The sequence below is a fragment of the Narcine bancroftii genome, chromosome 12, assembly GCF_036971445.1.
Source record: "Narcine bancroftii isolate sNarBan1 chromosome 12, sNarBan1.hap1, whole genome shotgun sequence".
NCBI classification, from domain to species: Eukaryota; Metazoa; Chordata; class Chondrichthyes; order Torpediniformes; family Narcinidae; genus Narcine; species Narcine bancroftii.
The window spans coordinates 64,187,934-64,213,924 of NC_091480.1; the positions used below are offsets into that span (position 1 = coordinate 64,187,934).

Sequence of the window (25,991 nt, forward strand, 5' to 3'; positions counted from 1 at the left end):
TGATTTCACAAACCCAGGCAAGGGTTTTCAACGAAGTAACCATTAGAATGGTTATGATACAGCTGCTTTCTTTTACCCAGATATGGATTAGTCAAAAGTGCCACAGCAGCACTGCTCTCTCTTGACAAGGAAAAGCAGTTAAAGTGGCCATCTCTCCGAAGCTACTCCAATTCTGTGCCCCTCCCATGACAACAAGAACACAACATTCTCATAGACTGTTACTGCATTTCTGACCTCAGATGAAACTGGTTCATAATGCTAAAGATGCTTTATTGAAGTGTCGTAATCAGGTGGCTTGCTCTGTTAACTATTGGTTCTTTTTAAGTTTCAATTCCAAAAATGTGTAAACAAGCAGATGGTCTCCTGTTTAAACAGGTATCTTTTTGAGTAAACATTCATTGTCTCTGGCTTTCAATGGAGACACATAACACTAGTTTTATGGCTCTGAACTGAACAATGATAGGCTTCTTCATCTCCTACTGGGCAGAGCCCCTGCATCTGCTTCAAAATGGTGTTCTCAGTGTGTGTTTCCCTGTCCAACCCACAAAGTAACCTTACTAAAAAAATATCATAACCTAAAGATTAATAATAACATAAATATGTTAACATTCCGTCTCTGCCACATCTGTTCCCAAGATGAGGTCTTCCATCCAGATCTTCTGAAACGTCTGCCTTCTACAAATGTGGCTTCCCCTCCACTATCATCAACTCAGCCTTCACCCACATCACCTCCATTTCCCACTCATCTGCTCTGGACTCCTCTGCCCCCAGAGGCAACAAACATAGAATTCCCCTTATCCTCACCTATCACCCCACCAGCTTTTGTATCCAACACACTATCTTCTGGCACTGACAACAAGATCCCACTACCAGACACATCTTCCCTCACCTCCCCTCTTTGCCTTCCGAATGGACCTCTCCCTCTGTGACTCCCTCATGCACTCATCCCTCCCCACCACCCCTTCCCTTGTGGCCTCAGGTGGTGCCACACTTGCAGCCACACCTCCCCCCTCACTACAGTCCAGGGCCCTAAACAGTCATCCCAAGTGAAGCAACATTTCACCTGTGTATCCGCAAGACTGATTTACTGGATCTGGTGCTCCCTTTGCGGCCTTCTCTACATCGGAGAGACCGGGAGCAGATTGGGAGATTGCATCACTGAGCACCTTCGCTCTGCCTACACCAGTGACAGAGACCTCCCAGTAGCCAACCATTTCAGTCCTGTGTCACACTCCCATACTCACATGTCTGTCCAAAGCTTTATTTACTATCCCACCAAGACCATCTGCAAATTGGAGGAATAACATCTGCTTTTCCGTCTGGGCAGTCTCCAGCCAGATGACATTAACAATGACTTTTCTAGTTTCTGCTAACCTGTTCTCCTCTCCCCCACTTCCCCCTCACCCCTTCCCAGCTCTCCTCCCCTCTCTATTCACCGAGCTATCCCTCCTCCCCTTGATCGATGCGGTCCCCTCCCCCTCCTGCCTTTGCAAACATGCCTTCCCCTCACCCTTTTGTTTGGATGCCTGCAGACATTTTTCCATACCTTGAAGGGCTCAAGTCCAAAACATCTGTTCTGTATTTTCACCATTGCTATATAAAGTCCACTGTTTGACATGCTGAGTTTCTCCAGCATTGTGTGTTTTTATATGTTCTTAAGTGTCAATTAAGATCTCCTTAATCATTTTGTGACGTACAATTTTGAGGAGTTAATCATGGACACTGGCTGCCATGAACTAAATTTACAGGTCAGAAATTTACCTTGGCAACAGTTCCTGAGACAGTGAATGTGACTGCAACCTGGTTTCCTTTGCCACTCTTCCATGGGCCAGAGAAAGGCGTGCCCTTTTCAGTATTGTCAACAAATGGTTCTGTATTTACAAATGGCTTTGTATCAGGAAATACTGGGGAAAAAAACATTTTGAAAGGATAAATTAGTATTTCAGAATTTAAACGTGGACTTACCAATCAAAGACATTAAACAATACTAATACTTATTTGTTCTTTATCTCTAAAATTGCAACATTAACTTGGACAGCTGCATTTACTTATTTGAATGGAAGTATCGTCCCCATATTGCATGAATAAATCCAAGTTTAAAGACATTTTGATGATAATGCAATGTTGCTCTGATGTGATCTAAATGACATTGTTTTCTTGTAGTGCAACCTTTTACTTTCCACTCTGTGATTAGTAAGGGATTGCTTAAGGTGGGATGTGAGTAGGAAGGGAAGGTTAAGAATCATTGCTCTAGACCCAATTAATACTGAAATATTTTACTCCTGTTCAGCTCCGAATCATGGGTCCTCTACCGGCATCACCTACGGCTCCTAGAACGCTTCCACCAGCGTTGTCTCCGCTCCATCCTCAACATCCATTGGAGCGCTTTCATTCCTAACGTCGAAGTACTCGAGATGGCAGAGGTCGACAGCATCGAGTCCACGCTGCTGAAGATCCAGCTGCGCTGGATGGGTCACGTCTTCAGAATGGAGGACCATCGCCTTCCCAAGATCGTGTTATATGGCGAGCTCTCCACTGGCCACCGTGACAGAGGTGCACCAAAGAAAAGGTACAAGGACTGCCTAAAGAAATCTCTTGGTGCCTGCCACATTGACCACCGCCAGTGGGCTGATATTGCCTCAAACCGTGCATCTTGGCGCCTCACAGTTTGGCGGGCAGCAACCTCCTTTGAAGAAGACCGCAGAGCCCACCTCACTGACAAAAGGCAAAGGAGGAAAAACCCAACACCGAACCCCAACCCACCAATTTTCCCCTGCAGCCGCTGCAACCGTGTCTGCCTGTCCCACATCGGACTTGTCAGCCACAAACGAGCCTGCAGCTGACGTGGACTTTTACCCCCTCCATAAATCTTCGTCCGCGAAGCCAAGCCAAAGAAAAGAAATTTTACTTGAGAAAAATTGTCATTGGCCCATTTCCTTTGGAGTTCTGAAACCGTGCACATAACAAATCCATTTGGAATGATTAAAACCGTGGTTTTCAAACTTTTTCTTTCTACCCACATCCCACCTTAAGCCATCCATTATTAATCACAGAACACTTATGGCATAGGATATACTTAAAGTGGGATGTGAGTGGAAAGTAAAAGGTTGGGAACCACTGCTGTAGTGCAGAGATACACCTCCATGGCAAACACCAGGGTTCTTATCCTGAATAAAATATAACTAAAAAGAAAGTGCAGCATGAATTACTTTACAACAAGAGTCTAGTCTGGTGATCCTAAAGTGATGGAGGCTGAAAACGAAAATTTGCAAAGTCCACAAAAGGCAATCCAGCTCCTTTTCATGTATCCTCACGATGGTGGAATTTCAGCATTAGACGATTAGAGGGGCTTGGGTAACTTCAACATCACCTTCAGTAGAAGATTAATTACAAAGCCAACTGAAAACAGGACAATCAGAACAACAGAATTCCATGCCAAAATATTCAACTGAAGAGCACAGAGATTCAAGTAGGGGTAGTTTATAACAAAATTTAATTCCCACAATGCTAGGTAGCAACTAAATTACTATGATAATTTAAGTTTAAAAAAAAAATACAGAAATGGCCTTCGAGGTTCAACAAAGAATTAATCTGTGGCTGATAGAAAATAAACTTATTTTAAATTAGGCCATCACGCTTATAGAAAAACAACCAATGTCGATACATTACAACCAATACTGGAGAGATTCAGAAGCCAGTGAAACGTCCATGTAAAGATCACCTGAAGCATTATACAAGTTTTTTTTAAAAATTGAATTTCAAACATATATATGTGCAATCTCCTGGAGTAAAAACTTCAAAGTAAATAAACCGTTTATTCTTCAAGTTGCTTCAAGTGTAAACCTAAAAACATCAAGTGATGACTTCAACTTTAATTGAAAAAAAAATGAAATAAATCACAGATTTTGTAAAAGAGATTGCTCTTGGAAACCATCTTCAGGGATTAAATGAGGAACTATCCATGGCCACCAACTGTACACCTACACAATCTCAGCCTCCCCTCTCTTCCACTGTCTAACAATGGTTACAATTTCACACAAAAGTTCATACCGGCCCCATCTAATTTCAAATGTACCCTTTTCCAAAGCTGGAGTTTTTTCAAAGTTGTCCCAACCTCCGGGACGCTTAATGATTTTGAATCTTCATTGTTTGACTGGACAACAAACAGACTCAGTTATTGTGCCCACTCTGCAACTCAATTGCTTATCCCGTGTTTGGCATTGTGGGCACTTGGCACACTTACATTGTCGGCCAGGGCATTGAGAACAGGAGTGGAGTTGTCACATTACAGATGTACCAGGTGTTAAGAACATGTTCAGACAGGTGTGTGCAGTTCTGGCTATAGGAAGAATATTATTTAACTGGAAAGGATGCAGAAAAGATTCACGAGGATGCTATTGGAACTGGAGGACTTGACACAGACAGAGACTGGAGAGCTAACACTATTTTCCCTTGAGAGTACCAAATCTGAGCACAGTGAGGTGAAGAATCACAGCATTTTCCCCAAGAGCGCATAGGTTTAAGGCAGGGGTTTTCAAACTTTTTCTTTCCACTCATATTCCATTTTAAGTAATCCCTATGCCATAGGTGAGGAGAAGAAAAAAAATTAAAAGGGACCTGAGGAGCAACTTTTTTCACACAGAGTTGCATGTGGTGCAAGCAGCCAGAGGAAGCAGTAGAGATGGGTACAATTGTGAATACAAGTTTTAAAGTAGTAACCAAAATAATACGGCAGAGAACATTCCATGTTACGTTGTGATAACTCAGCATGGTTTCAGAACAACTCCATATTTGGCTAAGACAATAAAAGATGGTTAACCATTATGTAAAGGACACGGCCCTGATTAACGAATCCCAAGAAAACGCTAAGAAATAGGTACTTATATCAGCAGTCTGTTCTAAAAGCCTAGGGGTCAGATGGTACACTCATATATGCTGTTGCAGAGGACAACCCAGAATTTTCACCTAAAATGTTGGTTTTGAGCAATAACTTTGCTAATTGTGCCCCAAGGGGCTTGCCAAGAGGATGGAAACTCAGTAGCAACTACTGAAAAGAAAGTCAAAATAGAACGTAGATTACAAGGGCTTAAAGCAGGGGTGGGCAACCTTTTTTTTTAAAAAACTCACATTCCATCTTAAAATATTTCCCCATACCATAAGTCCTCGGTGATTAGTAAGGGATTACTTAAGAAGGTGTAGTTTTAAGGTTTTTGAAGAATATAAAGGTGGATAAGTCTCCGGGACCAGACGGGATCTTCCCCAGGACATTGAGAGAAATGAAGGAGGAAATAGCAGAGGCTCTGGCGGTAATTTTCCAAATGTCATTAGATATGGGGATAGTGCCGGAGGATTGGCGCATTGCGCATGTGGTTCCGTTATTTAAAAAGGTTTCAAGGAGGAAGCCTGGCAACTATCGGCCTGTAAGTTGGACGTCTGTGGTAGGTAAATTAATGGAGAAAATTCTTAGAGATAGTACTTATAAACATCTGGATAGACAGGGTCTGATCAGGAGCACTCAACATGGATTTGTGGGAGGAAGGTCATGTTTGACCAATCTGATTGAATTTTTTGAAGAGGTGACTAGGAATGTGGATGAGGATAGCACAGTGGATGTTGTCTATATGGACTTCAGTAAGGCCTTCGATAAGGTACCACATGGAAGGTTAGTTAGGAAGGTGCAGTCTTTAGGTATAAATTTTAAGATAGTCAAATGGATTGAACATTGGCTGAAAGGGAGAGGCCAGAGAGTGGTAGTGGATAATTGTCTGTCGGGTTGGAGGCCGGTGACCAGTGGTGTGCCTCAAGGATCTGTATTGGGCCCATTGTTGTTCGTTATATACATTAATGATCTAGATGATGGGGTGGTGAATTGGATTAGTAAATATGCAGACGATACTAAGATAGGTGGAATAGTGGATAATGAAGAAGGTTTTCAAGGATTGCAGAGGGATTTGGGCTGCTTAGAAAAGTGGGCTGAAAAATGGCAGATGGAATTTAATGCTGATAAGTGTGAGGTGCTTCATTTTGGTAAGAAGAATCAGAATAGGACATACGTGGTAAATGGGAGAGCATTGAGGAATACAGAAGAGCAGAAAGATTTAGGAGTAACGGTACATCGTTCCCTGAAGGTAGAAACTCACGTGAATAGGGTGGTGAAGAAGGCTTTTAGTATGCTGGCCTTTATCAATCATTGCATGGAATATAGGAGTTGGGAGGTGATGTTGAGATTGTATAAGACGTTGGTGCGGCCTAATTTGGAGTTCTGTGTGCAGTTCTGGTCGCCTAATTATAGGAAGGATATAAACAGAGTGGAGAGAGTGCAGAGAAGGTTTACCAGAATGTTGCCTGGGTTTAAGCATCTAGAGTATAGGGAGAGATTGGACAGATTAGGTCTTTATTCTTTGGAGCGTAGAAGGTTGAGAGGGGATTTGATAGAAGTATTTAAGATTATGAAAGGGATAGACAGAGTGGATGTGGATAGACTATTTCCGTTAAGAGGAGGAAAGATTAAAACAAGAGGACATGAGTTAAGAATTAAGGGGCAGAGGTTTAGAGGTAACATGAGGGGGAACTTCTTTACTCAGAGAGTGGTAGCCGTGTGGAATGATCTTCCGGGAGAAATAGTGGCGGCGGAGTCAATTGTATTATTTAAGAAAAGGTTGGACAGGTATATGGATGAGAAGAAGATGGAGGGTTATGGGCATTGTGCAGGGAGGTGGGACTAGAAAGGGGTGTTTGGTTCGGTGCGGACTAGAAGGGCCTAATGGCCTCTTTCCGTGCTGTAATTGTTATGTTATAATGTTATGTGAGTGGGAAGGGAAGGATGAGAACCACTGCTTTAGATCCAACGTTACTAAAACATTTTGCTTGAGAAAAATTGTCATTGGCCCGTTTCCTTTGGAGTTGTGAAACTGTGCAAACTTTTTCTTGCCACCCACATACCACCTTACTAATCACAGAGCACCTATGACAAAGGGATTACATAAAGTGGAATGCAAGTTTTAAAAAAAGGTTGACACCCCAGTTTAGAATAAAGGAAATAAGGCTCTTTGGTCCACTGAATCCATCCCCATCAACTGCCCCCAGATTCTGCCACCCAAATATAAACAGGCGATTTACAGTGTCCAATTAACAATCAATCTGCACATTTTTCAGATGTGGAAGGAAATCAGACAACCACAAAATGAACTACACACAGCTCGCACCGGACATTGCTATAGTGCAGCAAGCACTATACTAGCTCTGCCACCAAAACGCATCGAGTTTGAAAAACAGAGGAAACAAAGCCTGGAAAAAGTAAGCAAGCAAAGCGGTGCTTAATTGCAGATAGTTGAACGCATGAACTTTTTGGAAATAAAGGCAATGAACTGAGGGCACAGATAGACGTGGGAAAATTACAGAAACATGGTTTACAGATGGGCAGGAACAGCAGTTCCACATTCCTGATCACAAGGCTGATCAGAGGAAGTGGTTAAGAAAGAGTGAGGGTGAAGGAAATATTTATAATATATACAGCTCTGGGGAGGGATAATATGGCAGCAAAATAAATAAGAAGAGAATTATGGATTGAAATGAACATTGCTGAGAGAATACTGCAGGGCATTTGAGGTTAAGATAAAAGTATGTAGAAAGTTTTCTGATGTGCAAAAATAACAAGGCAGTAACAGGAAGAGACCTTAACATAGAAGGCACAGAATTCTTGAAATGAATTAAAGATAATATTTTTTAAATATTCACAAACTGTTCAGGACAGGTCCAAATAGTATGCTTTATCTGGTCAAATGGGCAAGTGTGGGAGGATTTTGGAGGCAGCAATCACAATTTGATCAGATTTACCTTTACAGCAGATAAAGTAGAGAAGGACAAACCTACCAGTTGGCAAAAAAAAAAGACTGGAAACAGGACTTGAAGGGAAAATCAGAATCAGACAGGTTGGAAGGCATTCAAGGAGGAAAAGGTTCAGACCAAATATCTTCCTACTAATAAGAGAGAACTCCTAAATGAGGAAGTCAAGGAATATACAGGGTGGGAAAAGGCAGTAAAAGATAAGTTTAAGGCAAATACCAAGAGCTCAACTCTGTCAAAAACAGTATGGAAGATGCAGGGGTGAAATTTTTTTTAAAAATTATAAAATTCCTTGTGTGGTCAGCCAGATTTTTGTTTAAAAAGACATTGCTGAAAGAGTAACTATTAATTTTTCATACTAACCTGGGATACAAGCTCCTGGAATTATAGGAATTACAGGAGACAGGGCACGGTCCATTAACTCTTCCTTCACTTCAGTCAGCAAAGGAAACCGGGATGTTTCTTGCCCAAGGACACTTTCTGGTGAGGATGCTGGCACAATGCTGTCAGGCGTGTGTCTATCCTCTTCCAATTCTGCTCTACTGTTGAGAAGAAATTATAACCCTGTATCTTTAGGATTTAGAAGTACATCATCCTTGACGAGGCTACTGCGAGCTTTCCTTTGATTTACTTTTCTTTAAATTTTCACTCCAGAACTATGCGCATTGGTTACTCTAAAGCTAATCTTGAAGCTTCAGGGAAAAAAAAATCTTGGTTGCATCTGGTAATTATGTGATTATGGCCGTGCTCGGGCATTGTCTTACTGAAGTCAAAGGAATGGAAATTCAGAAAAGCTCACATACTGCTTCACCTTCACCCATTTGACACAGATGCATTTCTACCCACATCTTCTACTAATACAGTTTTTTTTATATATAAAAGCTATACAACCCCTAAACATTGTTCTCATATTTAAACTAGGCACGACTTGGGTTGAGTACTGTATATGCCATCGTATTGGATGATCCTCGAAACATAAAAATTTCACCTTAAAAATTTGGTCACCAGGTCTAAAATGTTTATCTTGACGACGAAGTCTCAACACCGCTGCCATCTTCCTGCTGGCTCCGACACAATCTCACGCATGCCCCATTAGGTATCAGCGAAGTCTCAGCACCAGTCCAACTGCCGTGGACTCTGTACAGGTTTTAAAGGGCCTGTTACAGGAACTGACGGTGGTTTATTTTAAAATATCCAAATAAAATTTAAGCCTTTAATTGATAATTTGATAGTAAAATATTGTTATTTGCTTTTAACAGCATCCACTGGCCAGCTGTAAGTGCTAGATTTGGGGGTCATCTTATATGAAGAGTATCACTCAAAACCTACATTTTAGGTGGAAATCCAGGATCATCCGATACAGAGTCGTCCTATACAACAGCATATACGGTAAAAGGAGCTTAAAAATTTTTTTCATTGGATGGTTGCGTACCATTCATTGCCCATCCTCAATTGTCCTTAAACTAAGCAGCTTAATCTGCCTTTTCATAAACTGTTTAGAGCAGTGGTTCTCAATCTTTTTCTTTCCACTCACATACCACCTTAAGCAATCCCTTACTCATCACAGAGCACCTATGATATAGGGAATATTTAAAGCGGTAGGTGAATGGAAAGAAAAAGGTTGAGAACCACTGGTTTAGAGCCAATATTACCATATTTCTGGGGTTAAAAAGACTGGGCAAGAATATCAGATTTTCTTGCCTGAAGGATACTGAAGAATCAGGTGGGCTTTTATGTAGTTTTATAACCACCATCACTGAGAGTCTAAGTTTCCTATCGCTTGAATTTCAATCCCCAACTGCTGCAGTGTGGTTCAAACTAACCTCTGGCTAAAAGTTCAGGCCTCTGAATAATAACCACGCCTTTACAATACGTCTTGAAATGATGGGAAGGAAGCATTTTTAAATTAACTTCCTCTGACTATTGATAAAAGTTAGATTTATGCAGTAAAAAAATTGATTTGGTGTAAGTCCAATGACTTGACACAATGCTCTTGGTTTGCATGACAATTAGTTGTAACTTCCACTTTGTTTAAATAGCACAATAGCTTACTGACCTTGGCAACAAAACTTTACCCTCATGAAACTAACAACTTTTTTTTCTTAAATGCTCAAAAGGCTTTGAAGAAAAATGAGAAGAATTTAAGAAGTGATAACTGAGAATAAAAAACCTTAAATCTTCATTTTGATTGTGCGGTGGTGTGGGCAAGGAAGCCAACATGTCCATATTTTTCAGTTCTGTTGTCATGAGATCTGCAATGAAGTAGAATAAAAATAGCATTCCACTGCATTGTAATAAATAAACCAAGGACAAGAGTTACATCATCTTCAACTGAGCATGTCAGAAAATTAAAATTAACATGACAATGTGGTGGATCTCACCAAATAAAGTAATCAAATACAATGATTTTAGTTTATTGCAATTTATTTTGAAAAATACATCCTAATTTTAAAGGAGGTAAACAAAATCTTCAGATGCTGAGATATAGTGTAGTACACAAAAATGCAGGAGAAACTCAGCAGGTCACACACACACCATTCATACAAATTAAAAGTAGTCAACATTTCGAGCCTGAGCCCTTTGTCAGAAGTATCTATTTGGGTGGCATAGAGGTGTTGCTGGTACAGCTACTGTCTTACAACTTCAATGACCAGGCTTCAGCTCTCTGTTCACTTCTATTGCATCTTACCTGTTCTTCACCCCCGCCCTCCCCCCCAACCATTTCATTCAAGCACCTGCCTCATGTTTGATACTCCTAATAAAGGGCTCAGGCCTGAAACATCGAATACCTTTTACTTCCTATGGATGCTGCCTGACCTGCTGAGCTTCTCCAGCACTTTTGTTGACAGCACTAGACCCCAGCATCTGCAGAATTTCTTTTTGTCAGTTCAAGCTTATTGAAATGTGTACTAAGGTACTGTTACGAGCCCAAAGGACCCCAAAATCCAGCAGCAATAGTCATTCACCAAGACAAGTAGTTATTTAAACAAAAGTTATTTTTAATTATCTTTCAACCTGAAAATAGAATCAAACTTTAACTTATCTCTAGACTTAACTAACTCAAATTAACCCCCTTTTAATTCTAAGCGCACGTGTATGTAATGTGTGTGTAGATTTAAGAAAAGTTCTTTGGTTCACAGTTCAATTTCTCTTCTCCTTCTTCCAAGTTCTCTGGTTGCAGAGAATTCTTATACTGTGCACAGAATTTAACATGTATAAAGTTCACCAGGCTTTGGTGCTAAGAAAGGTAAATGTTTACCGCTCAGGAAGGTTCTTGTAGGTTTGCAGAGATGCATTGTTCCAGGATTTCCATAACTGAGGTACCACCATTAGTCTCCTCAATGTCTCATTGATGAAACTTGCCCCATCAGGGTTTTCCAGATGGTAACCTCTTTCTTTCAGCCTATCACAGGGTTCCTTTCTGTTCCACTTATTCCAAGAGAAACATCAGACAGATAGCACTTCCAGCCATCCGCCAATCTGGAGCTTTCTGTTTCAAACCAGCTTTTCCTGACTTGTTTCAGCCGTGACTGTTCAGTCTCTTTCAGTGTTACACACACACACACTAGCTTAGAGGGCTTGTTGAACTTTTCTCCCTCTCTTCCCAACTGAGACTGCCTGAAAGCCCATGTGACTCTCTCCCTTGCAAAAACCCCCTCCTTCTTCAGCAAACAACAGGAGTTCTCCTCTCTTGGTCAAGCTGTTGTCTTAGATAAACAAAACCCAGGGAGTGACCTTTCTGTGAGCGACCTTTCTGTGAGCACCCTGTAGGTACTTGCAAACAGCCAGTTTGTCACCTCCAAAACAATGGCTATTCATTTCATGACGTCATTTCAATTAGCACCTACTTGTGAAATGTGCATAAAATTCTCCATAGTTTTTGCAATGTTCCTGAATAGGAATTCTTCAGTATTTCAAAAAAGATCTGTTTTAAAATACGTGTTTGTATGTAACCCACAAATCTTACCAAATTCCTCCCAATATTTATCCATTACAGTACATTTTGCGTGCTACCCGACAGGTCAACTCAGAAGTACAACAAATAAAAGAGTTCAATTTGAAAGAATCAAGAACAACATTGTTTTGCCAATGCAAGATTTTTCAGGAATCTGATAGCAGCGAGAAAGAAAGAGTCCTCGAATCTGGTGACAGCATCACTCTCAATAGACTAATTCTTCTTTTAAAGTTCAGCTTTTTTCTACACTTACCCAACCAGATGAATTTTTTTTTCTACACCGAACAATTTTTAAAATAATCTCAAGTACTTCAATTTTCTCCACAGTGGGAAATACAAGCCTATTCTAATGCAACCAATCTGCACAATTTAGGCCTTTTAACTCCAGAATCAAAACTGCGAACTATTTAAACGAAATATATCTTAGCAGCTCAGAAATGAAAGGAGCTCTCTGATCTAACCATTGCAAAACTTACAGTTTGCACAATCAATACAATATTCATACATGTAAAACAATAATCTGGAAGTTTTGTAGGCTAGAATAGCAATGCAGTCACGAGTTATTTTCTTACAATTACAGAAAAATCCATACTTTAAAAAAAAAAATTCTGTGCAGATTCTATTCAATAGAACAACACGACAGCTTCCAGTCTCAACCAGGATACACTTCAGCCTAAATTTAAAAACCCCTCAGGATAGTGAGAGCAAATCATTGTGCCAATAAATTTGCTCTGAATTCTCATACCTTTTTCTCCTTCATGTTCTTTCTGTCCATCAGTCAGCTCCTCAGAAGTGGCTAAACCATTTACCAGTTTCTGCTGAACAGAGGGAGGGGGGGTAGGTGGCAGCGAAGAAGGTGGCGTTGGTGGGTTACTCAGATTGTTCTGCTAAAGATAGACAGGAAAATTTATCCAGTTAATTCTGGAACATTGATGAAGGCAACCATATATTCAAGACCCAAAGTAGTGGAGCTTTATTTTGAGTTATAAACCATCAAATATCCAAAAGACGTTCTTGTACAAACCTGAACAGACACAACAAAACACTTGAATACAATTAAGACTGCACTGTGAAATAATTTGGTTTGAAATTTTGCTTTGTTTGACCAAAGGTCCTTGGATTTTGATTACTCTTACATCTTTAGGATGAGCTTCAAGTTCAGCATGTCAGACACCTCCTGCCTGAAAGTTTCTACTCACCCACGTCCCAAACACCATCATCGTGATCACTAATTTATTCATTTACCTTGACATGTCTGAACAACCCACATACAAGGCAACAAAATATACCACGCTTTTCCAAACTGTAAACCAAATAAATTGTAGCAGTGACAGAAATACATAATAACACAAGAGGAGCCCATTCAACCCAATGGAGCCATGCTGGCTCCCAAGGGAACAATTCCATCAGCCCCATTCACTATCTTATCTGAAGTGTTATAAAGAATGCAAAAAGAATCTTAAGAAGGAAATTAGAAAGGCTAAGAGGAGAGACGAGGTTGCTTTGAAAGTAAGGGGAAAATAAATCCAAAGGGTTTCTGCAGATATATTAGAAGCAAAAGGATAGTGAAGGATAAAATTGGTCCCCTGGAGGATGTGAGTGGATGGTTATGTATGAAGCCAAAAGAGATGGTGGAAGATTTTGAACATTTTTTTTCCTTCAATACTAAGGAGAAGGATATTGATCTGTGTAAAGTAAGGGAAATAAGTAGGGAAGTTATGGAAATAATGATGATTAAAGATGAAGTACTGGCATTTTTCAGGAAAATAAAGATAGATGAGTCTCCAGGTCCTGGCCAGATATTCCCTAGGATCCTGAGGGAGGTTAGTGTAGAAATAGTAGGGGCTTTGACAGAGATATTTATAATGCCTTTAGTCACAGGAATGGTGCTGGAGGATTGGAGGGTAGCTCATGTCGTTCCATTGTTTAAAAACAAAAGTACTAGGAGTAAATCTAGTAATTATAGGCCTGTAAATTTGACATCAGTGGTGGGTAAGTTAGTGGAAAGTAAAATGATAGGTTCTCGGGGTAAATTATTGGCTTTGACTCCGTTGTATAATAATCAACTTATTTCTTTTTCAATATATAATCAAAGTTTATTGCATTGGAGATTTAAAGGTGTGAAAAATTTGGGAGATTGTTTTAAAGAGGGTAAGTTTTTATCTTTTAATCAGATGAGGGAAGATTTTGGTATTGGTAAGAGTTCTTTATTTCTTTATTATCAAATTCGATTTTTGGTAAAATGTATGTTTGGTAGAGATATGATTTTACCTAAAATGACTAAATTTGAGATTTTTCTTATGAAGGTACCAGAGGAGGGTTATATTTCATTTATGTATCAAATATTACAGGATGGTATGGATAAAAAGGGTTGGGATAAATCTAAAGTTAAATGGGAAGCGGATATTGGTTTTATTTTTTCTGAAGAGGATGGTTAGATATCTGTTATGATAGTGTAACTGGATTGATAAATGCACGTTATGCAATGATTAATTACAACTTTTTACATCAATTATATTTGACACCTGAAAAATTAAAAAAAAATGGTTTTAATGAATCAGATTTGTGTTTTAGATGTGGTGATATGGTTGAAACTTTTTTCATGCTGTTTGGTCATGTATACATAAACAATCTTTTTGGAAGAAAATTCAATAGTTTTTAGAATATCTGTACAATATTAAAATAGTTTTAGATCCAACAGTATTTTTATTGGGTAGTTTACAACCTCTGAAAGGCCTGGGATTAGATAAGTTCCAGATTGCTTTTGTATATTTAGCTTTATCCGTAGCGAAAAAATGTATTGCTAGTACGTGGAAAGATAAAAATATGATTGATATTAATAGATGACAGAATGAGATGAAATATTGCTTAATAATGGAGAAAATTATGTACATTTTGCATGATAATTATAAATTTTTAATTAATAAGTGGCTGTATACTCAGAATATTTACATTTTAATTTATATTGATTAGATTTTAATATGTATACTTAATTTTTTTAAATATTCTTTCTTTTTTTATGGCTCTCCTTAGGAGAGTTGGCTGAAGTGGGGGGGGGGGGGGGGTCTTTTTTTTCTATATATAAAAAAAATGTTCATGTTCAATTGCTGTATATGTCATATATTATTTGTTTTTTGAACGAATAAATAAAGTTTTTTAAAAAAGTATTCTTAGAGATGGTATATATCAACATTTGGATAGACAGGGTTTGATTAGTACAGTCAACATGGATTTGTGAGGGGAAGATTATGTTTGACAAACCTTACTGAATTTTTTGAGATTACTAGGAAAATTGATGAGGGTAAGGCAGTGAATGTTGTATATATGGACTTTCGAAAGGCCTTTGATAAGGTTCCTCAAGGAAGGTTAGTTAGGAATGTTCAATCATTAGATATTAACAGAGCCCACCTCACTGACAAAAGACAAAGGAGGAAAAACCCAACACCCAACCCCAACCAACCAATTTTCCCCTGCAACCGCTGCAACCGTGTCTGCCTGTCCCGCGTCGGACTTGTCAGCCACAATCGAGCCTGCAGCTGACGTGGACTTTTACCCCCTCCATAAATCTTCGTCCGCGAAGCCAAGCCAAAGAAGAAGAAGACTGAAGTAGTCAAATGGATTCAACAATGGTTGAATTGAAGATGCCAGAGAGTAGTGGTAGATAACTGTTTGTCAGATTGGAAGCTGGTGACTCGTGGTGTGCCTCAGGGTTCAGTGTTGGATTAATTACTATTTGTCATATACATTAATGATCTGGACGATGGGGTGGTAAATTGGATTAGTAAGTATGTGGATGATACTAAGATAGGCGGAGCTGTGGATAGTGAAGAAGGGTTTCAAAGCTTGCAAAGGGATTTAGGCCAGTTAGAAGAGTGGGCTGAAAGATGGAGTTTAATGCAGATAAGTGCAAGGTGATACATTTTGGTAGGGCTAATCAAATAAGACATATATGGTGAATGGTAGGGCACTGAAGAGTGCAGTAGAACAGAGGAATCTAGGAATAATGGTACATAGTTGCCCGAAGGTGAAGTCACATGTGGATAGGGTGGTGAAGAAAGCTTATGGTATGCTGGCCTTTATAAATCAGAGGATTGAGTATAGGATCTAGGATGTTGTGTTAAAATTGTACAAGGCATTAGTGAGGCGAAATTTGGAGTATTGTGTACAGTTCTGGTCACCAAAATATAGGAAAAACATCAACAAATTGCAGAGAGTGCAGAGAAGATACTAGAATGTTGCTGGGATTACAGGGTCCAAATAAGTTAGGTCTTTATTCTTTGGAGCGCAGAAGGTTGAGAGGGGATTTTATTGAGGTACTTAAAATTATTAGGGATATAGGTAAGAGTTGACGTGGAGAGGCTTTTTCCTTTAAGGGGGATACAAACGAGTGGACATGAGGAAACTTGAGGGGGGACTTCTTTACTCAGAGAGTGGTGGGTGTGTGGAATGAGCTTCCAGATGAGGTGGTGGAGGTAGGCTTGATGTTAGCATTTAAGGAGGAGTTGGATATGGAATGGAGGGTTATGGGTTGAGTGTAGATCAGTGACGTTAGGTGGGAGTAAGTGTTTGGCATGGACTAGAAGAGCTAAGTTGGCCTATTTCTATACTGTAATTGTTATATGGTTATATCTTATTTGCGAGAAACATTTTCTCTTGTATATCCATCAACTTCTCAAATCCTTTTTGCCACTTAGCTATACCAGGGGATATTTTATAATAACTAATCACCTCATTGCAACTTCGAGTAGTGGGAGGAAGCCGAGTGATTCAGGGGAAAACTAGTGTGGTCACAGAGAGAATGAGTAAACACGTATGAGAAGTTAGAATCAAAACCTGGTCCTTGGGAGCTGTGAGGTAGTAGCTCTAATTGCTGCGGCACTTCCACAGACATTTTACAGTTTAAAAAAAACTACAGTGATCTTAAATGGAAATTAATGTGCAACTGCTGAACAAAGCTTTATATTACATGCATTTCTTTTTTGCCCTACCATGCAAGGAAGTTATCTGTACTATCAGTCAAATTTGAAGCAGGAAGGCAAAAAATCACCTGGGCCCAAAAACGTTATTTAAAATTTTTCCATACATTTAATTATTAAATCATTATACAGAATAATAAATGTTTAAATTTAAGATTTCATTCATTACATGAATGGTTATAATCCATCCCCTTCCTTCCCTCCCACAACTCCTCACCACCCCCCAAAAAATATATATAAAAAAATAAGGAAGAAAGATAGCATCGTGGATATCTCAGAGTATCGCTTCCAACACGACAGAGTTTGCAAGACTAATTTAAGGAAGAAAGTTGACACAGGTCTCAAGAGGCTGGAAGAACATTTCTATGTATTTATACCTAACATTTGAATATACAGGTTCCAAATTTGTAAAAATATACATTTATTTCTCAAATTATATGTAATTTTCTCCAAAGGGATACAACTTTGAATTTCTGCATTCTATCTTCCCATACCAAAATGTGAATCCAATTCCCAAGTCACTACAATACTATTTACTCAAGCTATTTTAACAAATTTTGTTTGATATATTGATAATTTCATTTTAGGTCTTGTTCCTTCTATATTCCCCAATAGGAATAAATCTGGGTTTAGTGGAAATGCAGTGCCTGTAACTTGTTCTAAAAAGTTCCCTAAATCGACCCAAAAAGGTCTTACTTTGGAGCACGACCAAGTTGAATGCAAGAAAGTTTCTGTCTCTTCACACCTAAAGCACAGATCTGATACATGTGATTTCATTCTATTTAATATTTGTGGTGTCAAATATAACTGATGTAAAGAATTATATTAAACTAATAGTATTTGTCATACAATCTTGACAGAGATCCAACCATCTTTGCTCATCAATTCTAATATTCAAATGTAACTCCCATTTCTGTCTAGATTTCTGCACTTCTTGTTTAATAGTTCCTGTTTGCAATAAAAGATACATTGCAGAAGTAAATTTCTTAGTATTTCCCTACTAATAAGAGTTTCCACCTCACTACAAATAGGTAACTGCATCTCTGTACCTAACCTTTCCCTTAAATATCCTCTCAGTTGAAAATAACAAAAAAGAATATCACTAGGTATTCCATATTTATTCCTCAGTTGATCAAATGATATCAATTCACCTTGATCATAACAATCTTCAATATTTTAATACCTTTACTAAACCTTTATTAAATAATATTTAAAAACTGTTTGTCCTTTGAAAAGGGCACAAGATAGTTTTGAATCAACAGCGATGTACTTCCTTTTGTTCCGATTTTGTCATTTATCTTATTCCAAACATTAATCAAGTGTTTCAATAATGGTGTCCCTTTAACACCGGTTATTACCAGTAATTTTGAGTCCCATTTATATATAAATTCCTCTGCTAATCTCTCTCCTATTTTATCTAATTCTCTTTTAACCCACACTGGTTTTTCTATTCCTTGAAAAAGAGAAGTAAGGAATCTCATTTGAGCCATTTGATAATAAAGTTAGGAAGCTGTAGGCCTCCCAATTCATATTTCCACATTAATCTTTCTATAGAAGCTCTTGACATTTTACCTTTCCAAAGAAGTTTCCTCATGTTTAACTCTTAAAAAAACTTTTGTGGTAATAATATAGGCAAAGTTTGAAAGAGATACTGAATTCTTGGGAATATATTCATCTTAATACAATTAACCCTGCTGACTAAACATTATAGGTAAAGTCCTTTTTTTTAAAAAAAAATCTTCTTCAACTTTTTTGAGTCATGGCAAATAATTATATATATATATATATATCTATTCTTCTTTGGCTTGGCTTCGCGGACGAAGATTTATGGAGGGGGTAAATGTCCACGTCAGCTGCAGGCTTGTTTGTGGCTGACAAGTCCGATGCGGGACAGGCAGACACGGTTGCAGCGGAAAATTGGTTGGTTGAGGTTGGGAGTTGGGTTTTTCCTCCTTTGCCTTTTGTCAGTGAGGTGGGCTCTGTGGTCTTCTTCAAAGGAGGTTGCTGCCCGCCAAACTGTGAGGCACCAAGATGCACGGTTTGAGGCGATATAAGCCCACTGGCGGTGGTCAATGTGGCAGGCACCAAGAGATTTCTTTAGGCAGTCCTTGTACCTTTTCTTTGGTGCACCTCTGTCACGGTGGCCAGTGGAGAGCTCGCCATATAACACGATCTTGGGAAGGCGATGGTCCTCCATTCTGGAGACGTGACCAACCCAGCGCAGCTGGATCTTCAGCAGCGTGGACTCGATGCTGTCGACCTCTGCCATCTCGAGTACTTCGACGTTAGGGATGAAAGCGCTCCAATGAATGTTGAGGATGGAGCGGAGACAACGCTGGTGGAAGCGTTCTAGGAGCCGTAGGTGATGCCGGTAGAGGACCCATGATTCGGAGCCGAACAGGAGTGTGGGTATGACAACGGCTCTGTATACGCTAATCTTTGTGAGGTTTTTCAGTTGGTTGTTTTTCCATACTCTTTTGTGTTGTCTTCCAAAGGTGCTATTTGCCTTGGCGAGTCTGTTGTCTATCTCGTTGTCGATCCTTGCATCTGATGAAATGGTGCAGACGAGGTAGGTAAACTGGTTGACCGTTTTGAGTGCTCATGGTGGGGAGCTGGCTGATGGAGGACCTCAGTTTTCTTCAGGCTGACGTCCAGGCCAAACATTTTGGCAGTTTCCGCAAAACAGGACGTCAAGCGCTGAAGAGCTGGCTCTGAATGGGCAACTAAAGCGGCATCGTCTGCAAAGAGTAGTTCACGGACAAGTTTCTCTTGTGTCTTGGTGTGAGCTTGCAGGCGCCTCAGATTGAAGAGCCTGCCATCCGTGCGGTACCGGATGTAAACAGCGTCTTCATTGTTGAGGTCTTTCATGGCTTGGTTCAGCATCATGCTGAAGAAGATTGAAAAGAGGGTTGGTGCGAGAACACAGCCTTGCTTCACGCCATTGTTCATGGAGAAGGGTTCAGAGAGCTCATTGCTGTATCTGACCCGACCTTGTTGGTTTTCGTGCAGTTGGATAATCATGTTGAGGAACTTTGGGGGGCATCCGATGCGCTCTAGTATTTGCCAAAGCCCTTTCCTGCTCACGGTGTCGAAGGCTTTGGTGAGGTCAACAAAGGTGATGTAGAGTCCTTTGTTTTGTTTTCTGCACTTTTCTTGGAGCTGTCTGAGGGCAAAGACCATGTCAGTAGTTCCTCTCTTTGCGCGAAAGCCGCACTGTGATTCTGGGAGAATATTCTCGGCGACTCTAGGTATTATTCTATTGAGGAGAATCCTAGCGAAGATTTTGCCTGCAATGGAGAGCAGCGTGATTCCCCTGTAGTTTGAGCAGTCTGATTTCTCGCCTTTGTTTTTGTACAGGGTGATGATGGTGGCATCACGAAGGTCCTGAGGCAGTTTTCCTTGGTCCGAACAAAGCTTCAAAAACTCATGCAGTTTGACATGCAGAGTTTTGCCGCCAGCCTTCCAGACCTCTGGGGGGATTCCATCCATACCTGCTGCTTTGCCACTTTTCAGTTGTTCGATTGCCTTATATGTCTCATCCTGGGTGAGGACCTCATCCAGCTCTAGCCTTAGGGGCTGTTGAGGGAACTGGAGCAGGGCGGAATCTTGGACTGAGCGGTTGGCACTGAAAAGAGATTGGAAGTGTTCTGACCATCGGTTGAGGATGGAGATCTTGCCGCTGACGAGGTCTTTGCCGTCTGCTGCGCAGCGGGCTTTGGACTTGGGGTGAGGGGCCGTACACAGCCTTTAGAGCCTCGTAGAAACCCCTGAAGTCGCCAATGTCCGCGCTGAGCTGGTATATTTTATAGATTATTATCTACACAAATCCCAAAATATTTAATCCCATCTTTTGGCCATTGAAAGTGAATATTTCTTTGACAATAACTATAATCTCCTTCCATGAGAGGCATAATTTCACTTTTGTCCCAATTTATTTTATAACCAGAAATCTTATCATATTCTTCCAAATTAAAGTGTAATTTTAGCAAGGAAGTCTTAGGTTCTGTCAAATATATTAAAACATCATCTGCAAATAAACTAATTTTATGCTCTTCTTGACCAACCTTAAATCCCTTCATTTCCATCGCTCCTAATTACCTCTACTAATGGCTCTGTACCTCGTATAAACAAAGCTGGGAATACAGGGCATCCTTGTCTACCTGATCTTGTCAGTTGGAAGTCAGATATTTGTCCATTAGTTACTACTTTCACTTTGGGATCATTATATGCCTTAAACCAATTAATAAAAGTTTGACCAAATCCAAATTTGTCCAAGACCTCAAACAAAAAGTCCCATTCCAATCTGCATTTTTTATGCTAAATGTATAATACTAAGTCATCTGGCCACACTGTCTTTTTTTTTTAAACAAATCCTGTCTGATCCACATTTATTAATTTAGGTAATAATTTAGTCATCCTATTCACCAGTATTTAGGAAGAATTTTATAATCTGCATTCAATAATGAAAGAGGTCAATATGATGGTGGTTTCAAAGGATCTTTTTTGTTGATATCACACTAATTATTGCTGCTGAAAGTTATTCTGGAAGAGTACATGATATTGACGCTTGATCAAGCATTTCCATGAAGATAGGAATCAATAAATCTTTAAATTCTTCATAGAATTCAGGTGGAAAACCATATTCTCCTGGTGTTTTATTAGTATGTAATTAACTGGTTGCCTCCTTCACTTCTAGTTGTGTAAAATGCGCACTTAATTTTGTTTGTTCATCCATAATCAATCAGATAAATGATTCCGAGATAAATATGTCTATTTTATTCTCATCTTTTAAAAGACTCTGCCCTATATAATTTAGAATAAAGTTTCTTAAAAGATTTGTTTATTTCCTGAGGTTTGTAACTAATGACTCAAATCATTTTTTAATTACATTAATCGTTCTTGATACCAGTTCTGCTTTCAATGGCCATGTAAGTAGTTTGTGATCGTTCACCTAACTCATATCTCTGTTTAGATCTCGCACTGCCTTTTCGTGTATTATATATTTTTATTAATTAGTTGTCTACGTTTATCCTCAGAGCCTCTTTAGAAGATATTTTTCCAAAACCGTTATTTTCTGTTCTAATTGTTCGACCGCTTTCATATACTCCTCCTTAATTTTAGAAATAAAGCTCATAATTTGACCTCTCAAATATGCTTTCAAAGCATCCCATATTACAAATTTATTGTTCCCAGAGTTCAAGTTTGCATCACAAAATAATTGTATTTGTTCTCTAATAAAGTCCTGAAAATCTGCTCTTTTTAAATAATAATGAACTCAATTTCCATCTATGAACTGCTTTCTCTTTATCAGGCATTACAATCATCATTAATAGAGTGAATGGTCAGACAGAATTCTTGCTTTATATTCTGCTTCAAATATCCTACCTTATAATTGAAATTAAAAATAAATCAATTCTGGGATAGGAATAATATCCTACCTTATAATTGAAATTAAAAATAAATCAATTCTGGGATAGGAATAGTCTATTTGAATAAAAATAATCCCTTTCTCTAGGATGAATTGTCCTCCATAAGTTCAAGTTCTTCATTAAAACCAATGTAGTTTTTGTTGCTTTAGCTCTTGACATTCGTCTAGCAGTTCTAACTAAAACTGGATCGAAACAAAAAAAATAAAATTTCTTCCTATTAAAATATTCTTATGTACCTCTGCTAAATTCAAAAATGTTTCCTGTATAAATTTTTCATCATCCCTATTTGGTGCATAGAGATTTTTAAAAGAGTCACATATATTTGACAATGTACCATCACATATCTCCCTGCAGGATCTGTTACTACATTTTGTATTTTAATTGGGAGATTTTTTTTCCCTCACCAAAATTGCCACTCCTCTTCCCTTAGAGTTAAAGTTGCTACGTACCCAACCTAGTCTCTCTTTACCTTCTAATATTCTTTTTCAATTAAATGTGTTCCTTGCAAAAAAGCCAAGTCTGCTCCCATTTTCTTAATATGTACAAATACCCTCTTTCTTTTAAAGCTAGAGATTTTAAAAAATTCCTATAAACACTCAATATCTCTTATTTATGATAATTTGGCTGATCTAAGACAAGAACCCCCCCCCCACACACAACCCAGTTAAAATCAAAAATGCCTGGGAGCAGGATTTGATTCTTTCATTGTTCGATGAGGTCTGGGACCCCATTTTTAATTTGATTTACACGACTTCCTTTTGTGCATGGCATTGTTTACTGCAATTTAAAGTGGTCCATAGAGCACCTATGTCTACAGTTAAATTGTCTCATTTCTACTCAGATATAAATCCTTTATGTGACAAATGTAAAATAGGTGATGATGCTTCTTTAGTTCAAATGTTCAGGACCTGCCCTGACCTAGAAGAATTTTGGAAAGATGTTTTTCAAACCTTAATCGGTAAAATTGGAACCTTGCCCTTTAATTCAGAGCCGAATTTTACCTTTGGTAGCCAGACGTGCAATTTTGATTAAATGGAAAGATAATACTCCACCGACGTGATTAAGAGATATTATGGCTTGTTTAACGCTAGAATAAAAATTAGATAAGCTATCAAGGATTCAAATGTTAAATTCCAAAAGAATGGGGCCCAATTATGGACTATTATCATCATCTTAAGATTTAAGGTTGTTCTGGAATTTTGGCGCAGTGCTGTCTCTCTCCAAGTAGGTGTCCTTTGATTCGTACACGCCAACTTTCAACCTTGCTTCGAGGACGGGGTTTTGAAATTTTTTGTTGTTACATCTTATTTTATTGTTATGACTGTGTTCTGGATTTCCTTATTATGAGAATATTGTTTAATTCTTTTTTCCCTTGAATCTTGTAGCACATTCTATAATTGTACTGTTCAAATGTTTATATTGTACAACATCAATAAAAATATTTTAAAAAGAAAAAATCCAACAATACTTTAACAAAACACACTATGGCCTCGATCTTGCTAGCAATTACCCATTTAGATAGAACGAAGACCATGACTTCTATGCACATTATCAAAAATGTTAGCCCCAAGCCTACCAATCTGTAAATTTGCTGTCATTGAACTTTATGTGGAGTTCAGCAAAACAGCTTTATTCACTGATAATTTCTAGCATCTAGCCTGCAAAATGAGCAAGGGAGCAGGCAGGCAGAAACAAAAAAAAAAATCACTCTTTAGATCCTGTGCCAAATCATCTGTTGCATTTTTTGTGACACGATTGAAGGGACAGGAAAGGGAAAATGCTCCTTCAAATAAAATAAATTCAAAATATTAGATTTTATTTTAGCATCTCAGTGGCAGAGATGCTTAAAAATTTAAATCCCTCAGCTTTCACAGCTGGGAGAAGGGAGCTGCTTGCACTCAAAAATGTTTAGGGGCAATCTTTCCTTAATACTGAGGGCTCTACTACTGTTGGGACTATATTGCTGGAGCCTGGGACACTTTGGGCCAGTAATGTAAGTCTTCTGCACTTGGGCCAGCTTGTGGGACATAGGTAGAACCTAGGCAGCAATGATAGCCTCTGGAAGCCCAGATCAATTCAATTCAGCCCAATATGCTTGCATTTGAATTGAATGGCTTTACATTTCTCTGGCTATATGAATAATACAATTATTACAAATGTACAACCTTTTATCAGAATTAACATTTTTTCTTTAAAGTGCAGTCTTTTTCAGAACTCAAAACAAACTATGCTAAATGCAGCCAGAAGAGTAGCATTTCAGTCAGATATACCTTGTAGAGAAGCTGTGCGTAGTAATCGGGAACACTATCTAGCACTGCATTCCCAAAAGATCCTTTCAGTTGGCTCCTACTATTGAAAGGACTGCTGCCAAATGGAGGAAATAGGCCAAAATTCACCTCAACAGTAGGTTCCATCAAAGGGAGGAGGGACAGTTGCTGGGGAAATAAAAGGACAAGTAAATAACAGCCACATCAACAGCCCTGCAAGTAATCTACAGTTGTAATCAGGAACAACTACATAATTATTTAACATGCTTTCAGAATTCTTTCAATCCCTTATTTCAGTGGTTCTCAACTACCCCCCCCCCCCCCCCCCCCCCACCTCAAGTAATCTCATACTGGCCATAGAGCACCTATGACATATGACATAAAACTATTGCCTTATTTTAAATAAAAAAATTTTCCATATTTCGCTCCCCCCCCCCACCCCCCAACGTTTTTCAAATCCACTCTCAATTTAGCCTGGTTCTGCTATGTGATGTGCACCCTCTATCTTCTCTGTAATTTCCCTTTGGTTTTCCTACCTTTCTCCCTTGAAGGAATACACTAAAACCTGTCCCTGAAACATTCCTTCAATGGTCATTATTTCCATAAGACGTAGGAGCGAAATTAGGCCCATCGAGCCTGCCCGCCATTCCATCATGCCTGTTTACGATCTTTTCCAATCCCATTCTCCTGCCTTCTGCCATAACCCTTGATTTCCTTCCTAATCAAGAACCTGTCTTAAATAGACCCAACAACTTGGCCTCCACAGCTGTCTGCAGCAACGAACTCCATAGATTCACCACCCTCTGGGTAAAGAAATTCTTCCTCTTCTTTGAAGGGATGCTTTTGAATTCTGAGGCTGTACCCTCTGGTCCCAGACTCCCCCACACCAAAGGAACCACCCTCTCCATGTTGACAAAATAGCAGAGACTTCTCAGGAATTGATTAGTATGATTCTATTGAATGGTCTCAGTCCCAAGATTCCAAGTGATATTAACTTATTAAAATCATGGGCTGGTACCTGTTGCAACTGCTTCATGAGGGCATCTGTACTTTTTATTCCCTCATCCTTTTTACTCTTCTTTCTTGAGTTGGCACCTCTGTCACTTGCTTTCTGGGTCCTTTTTGATTTTGGTGCCAAGTTTTTCTTGCTAATTTCTTGAAATTCCTTAACCTTGCATATATAAAAATGCAAATTTAAAAAAGTTTCACACCTCAAAATTTTCACTTAAATTCTCAAGGCACATCAACAAAACCCATGCATTCAGGCGCGATGTGTACTCATTAAATTACTTGCATGAATCAATACAAAACTGCTAAATGTGATCCCAATGCATTTTCATTCTCACCATTTTCTGTTTGTAGTTGAAAACAAAAAAACCTTTCCACAAGTTCAACATTTGAAATAACTGTATGAAAGACTTAAGAATGTCTGAGGTGAAAAGATACTACCCTGTATTTATGTTAACAAAATATCACAACTGCTAAAATTTTTTAAAAAATCAACTAATGGCTCGAAATT

At 39.0% G+C, this 25,991-nt stretch overlaps 1 protein-coding gene across 1 annotated transcript in view; it reads right to left on the reverse strand.

Moving 5' to 3' along the window:
- The window catches only part of kmt2d (lysine (K)-specific methyltransferase 2D), a 211,852-nt gene that overhangs the window by 38,131 nt on the left and 147,730 nt on the right, over window positions 1–25,991 (reverse strand). Inside the window, exons 42-47 of the mRNA XM_069904938.1 lie at window positions 25,491–25,643; window positions 24,476–24,640; window positions 12,546–12,687; window positions 10,016–10,097; window positions 8,209–8,387; window positions 1,762–1,904 (exon numbers count right to left, since the gene is read on the reverse strand). Coding sequence (XP_069761039.1) covers window positions 1,762–1,904; window positions 8,209–8,387; window positions 10,016–10,097; window positions 12,546–12,687; window positions 24,476–24,640; window positions 25,491–25,643 — 864 coding nt within the window. The remainder of the gene's footprint in view (window positions 1–1,761; window positions 1,905–8,208; window positions 8,388–10,015; window positions 10,098–12,545; window positions 12,688–24,475; window positions 24,641–25,490; window positions 25,644–25,991) is intronic.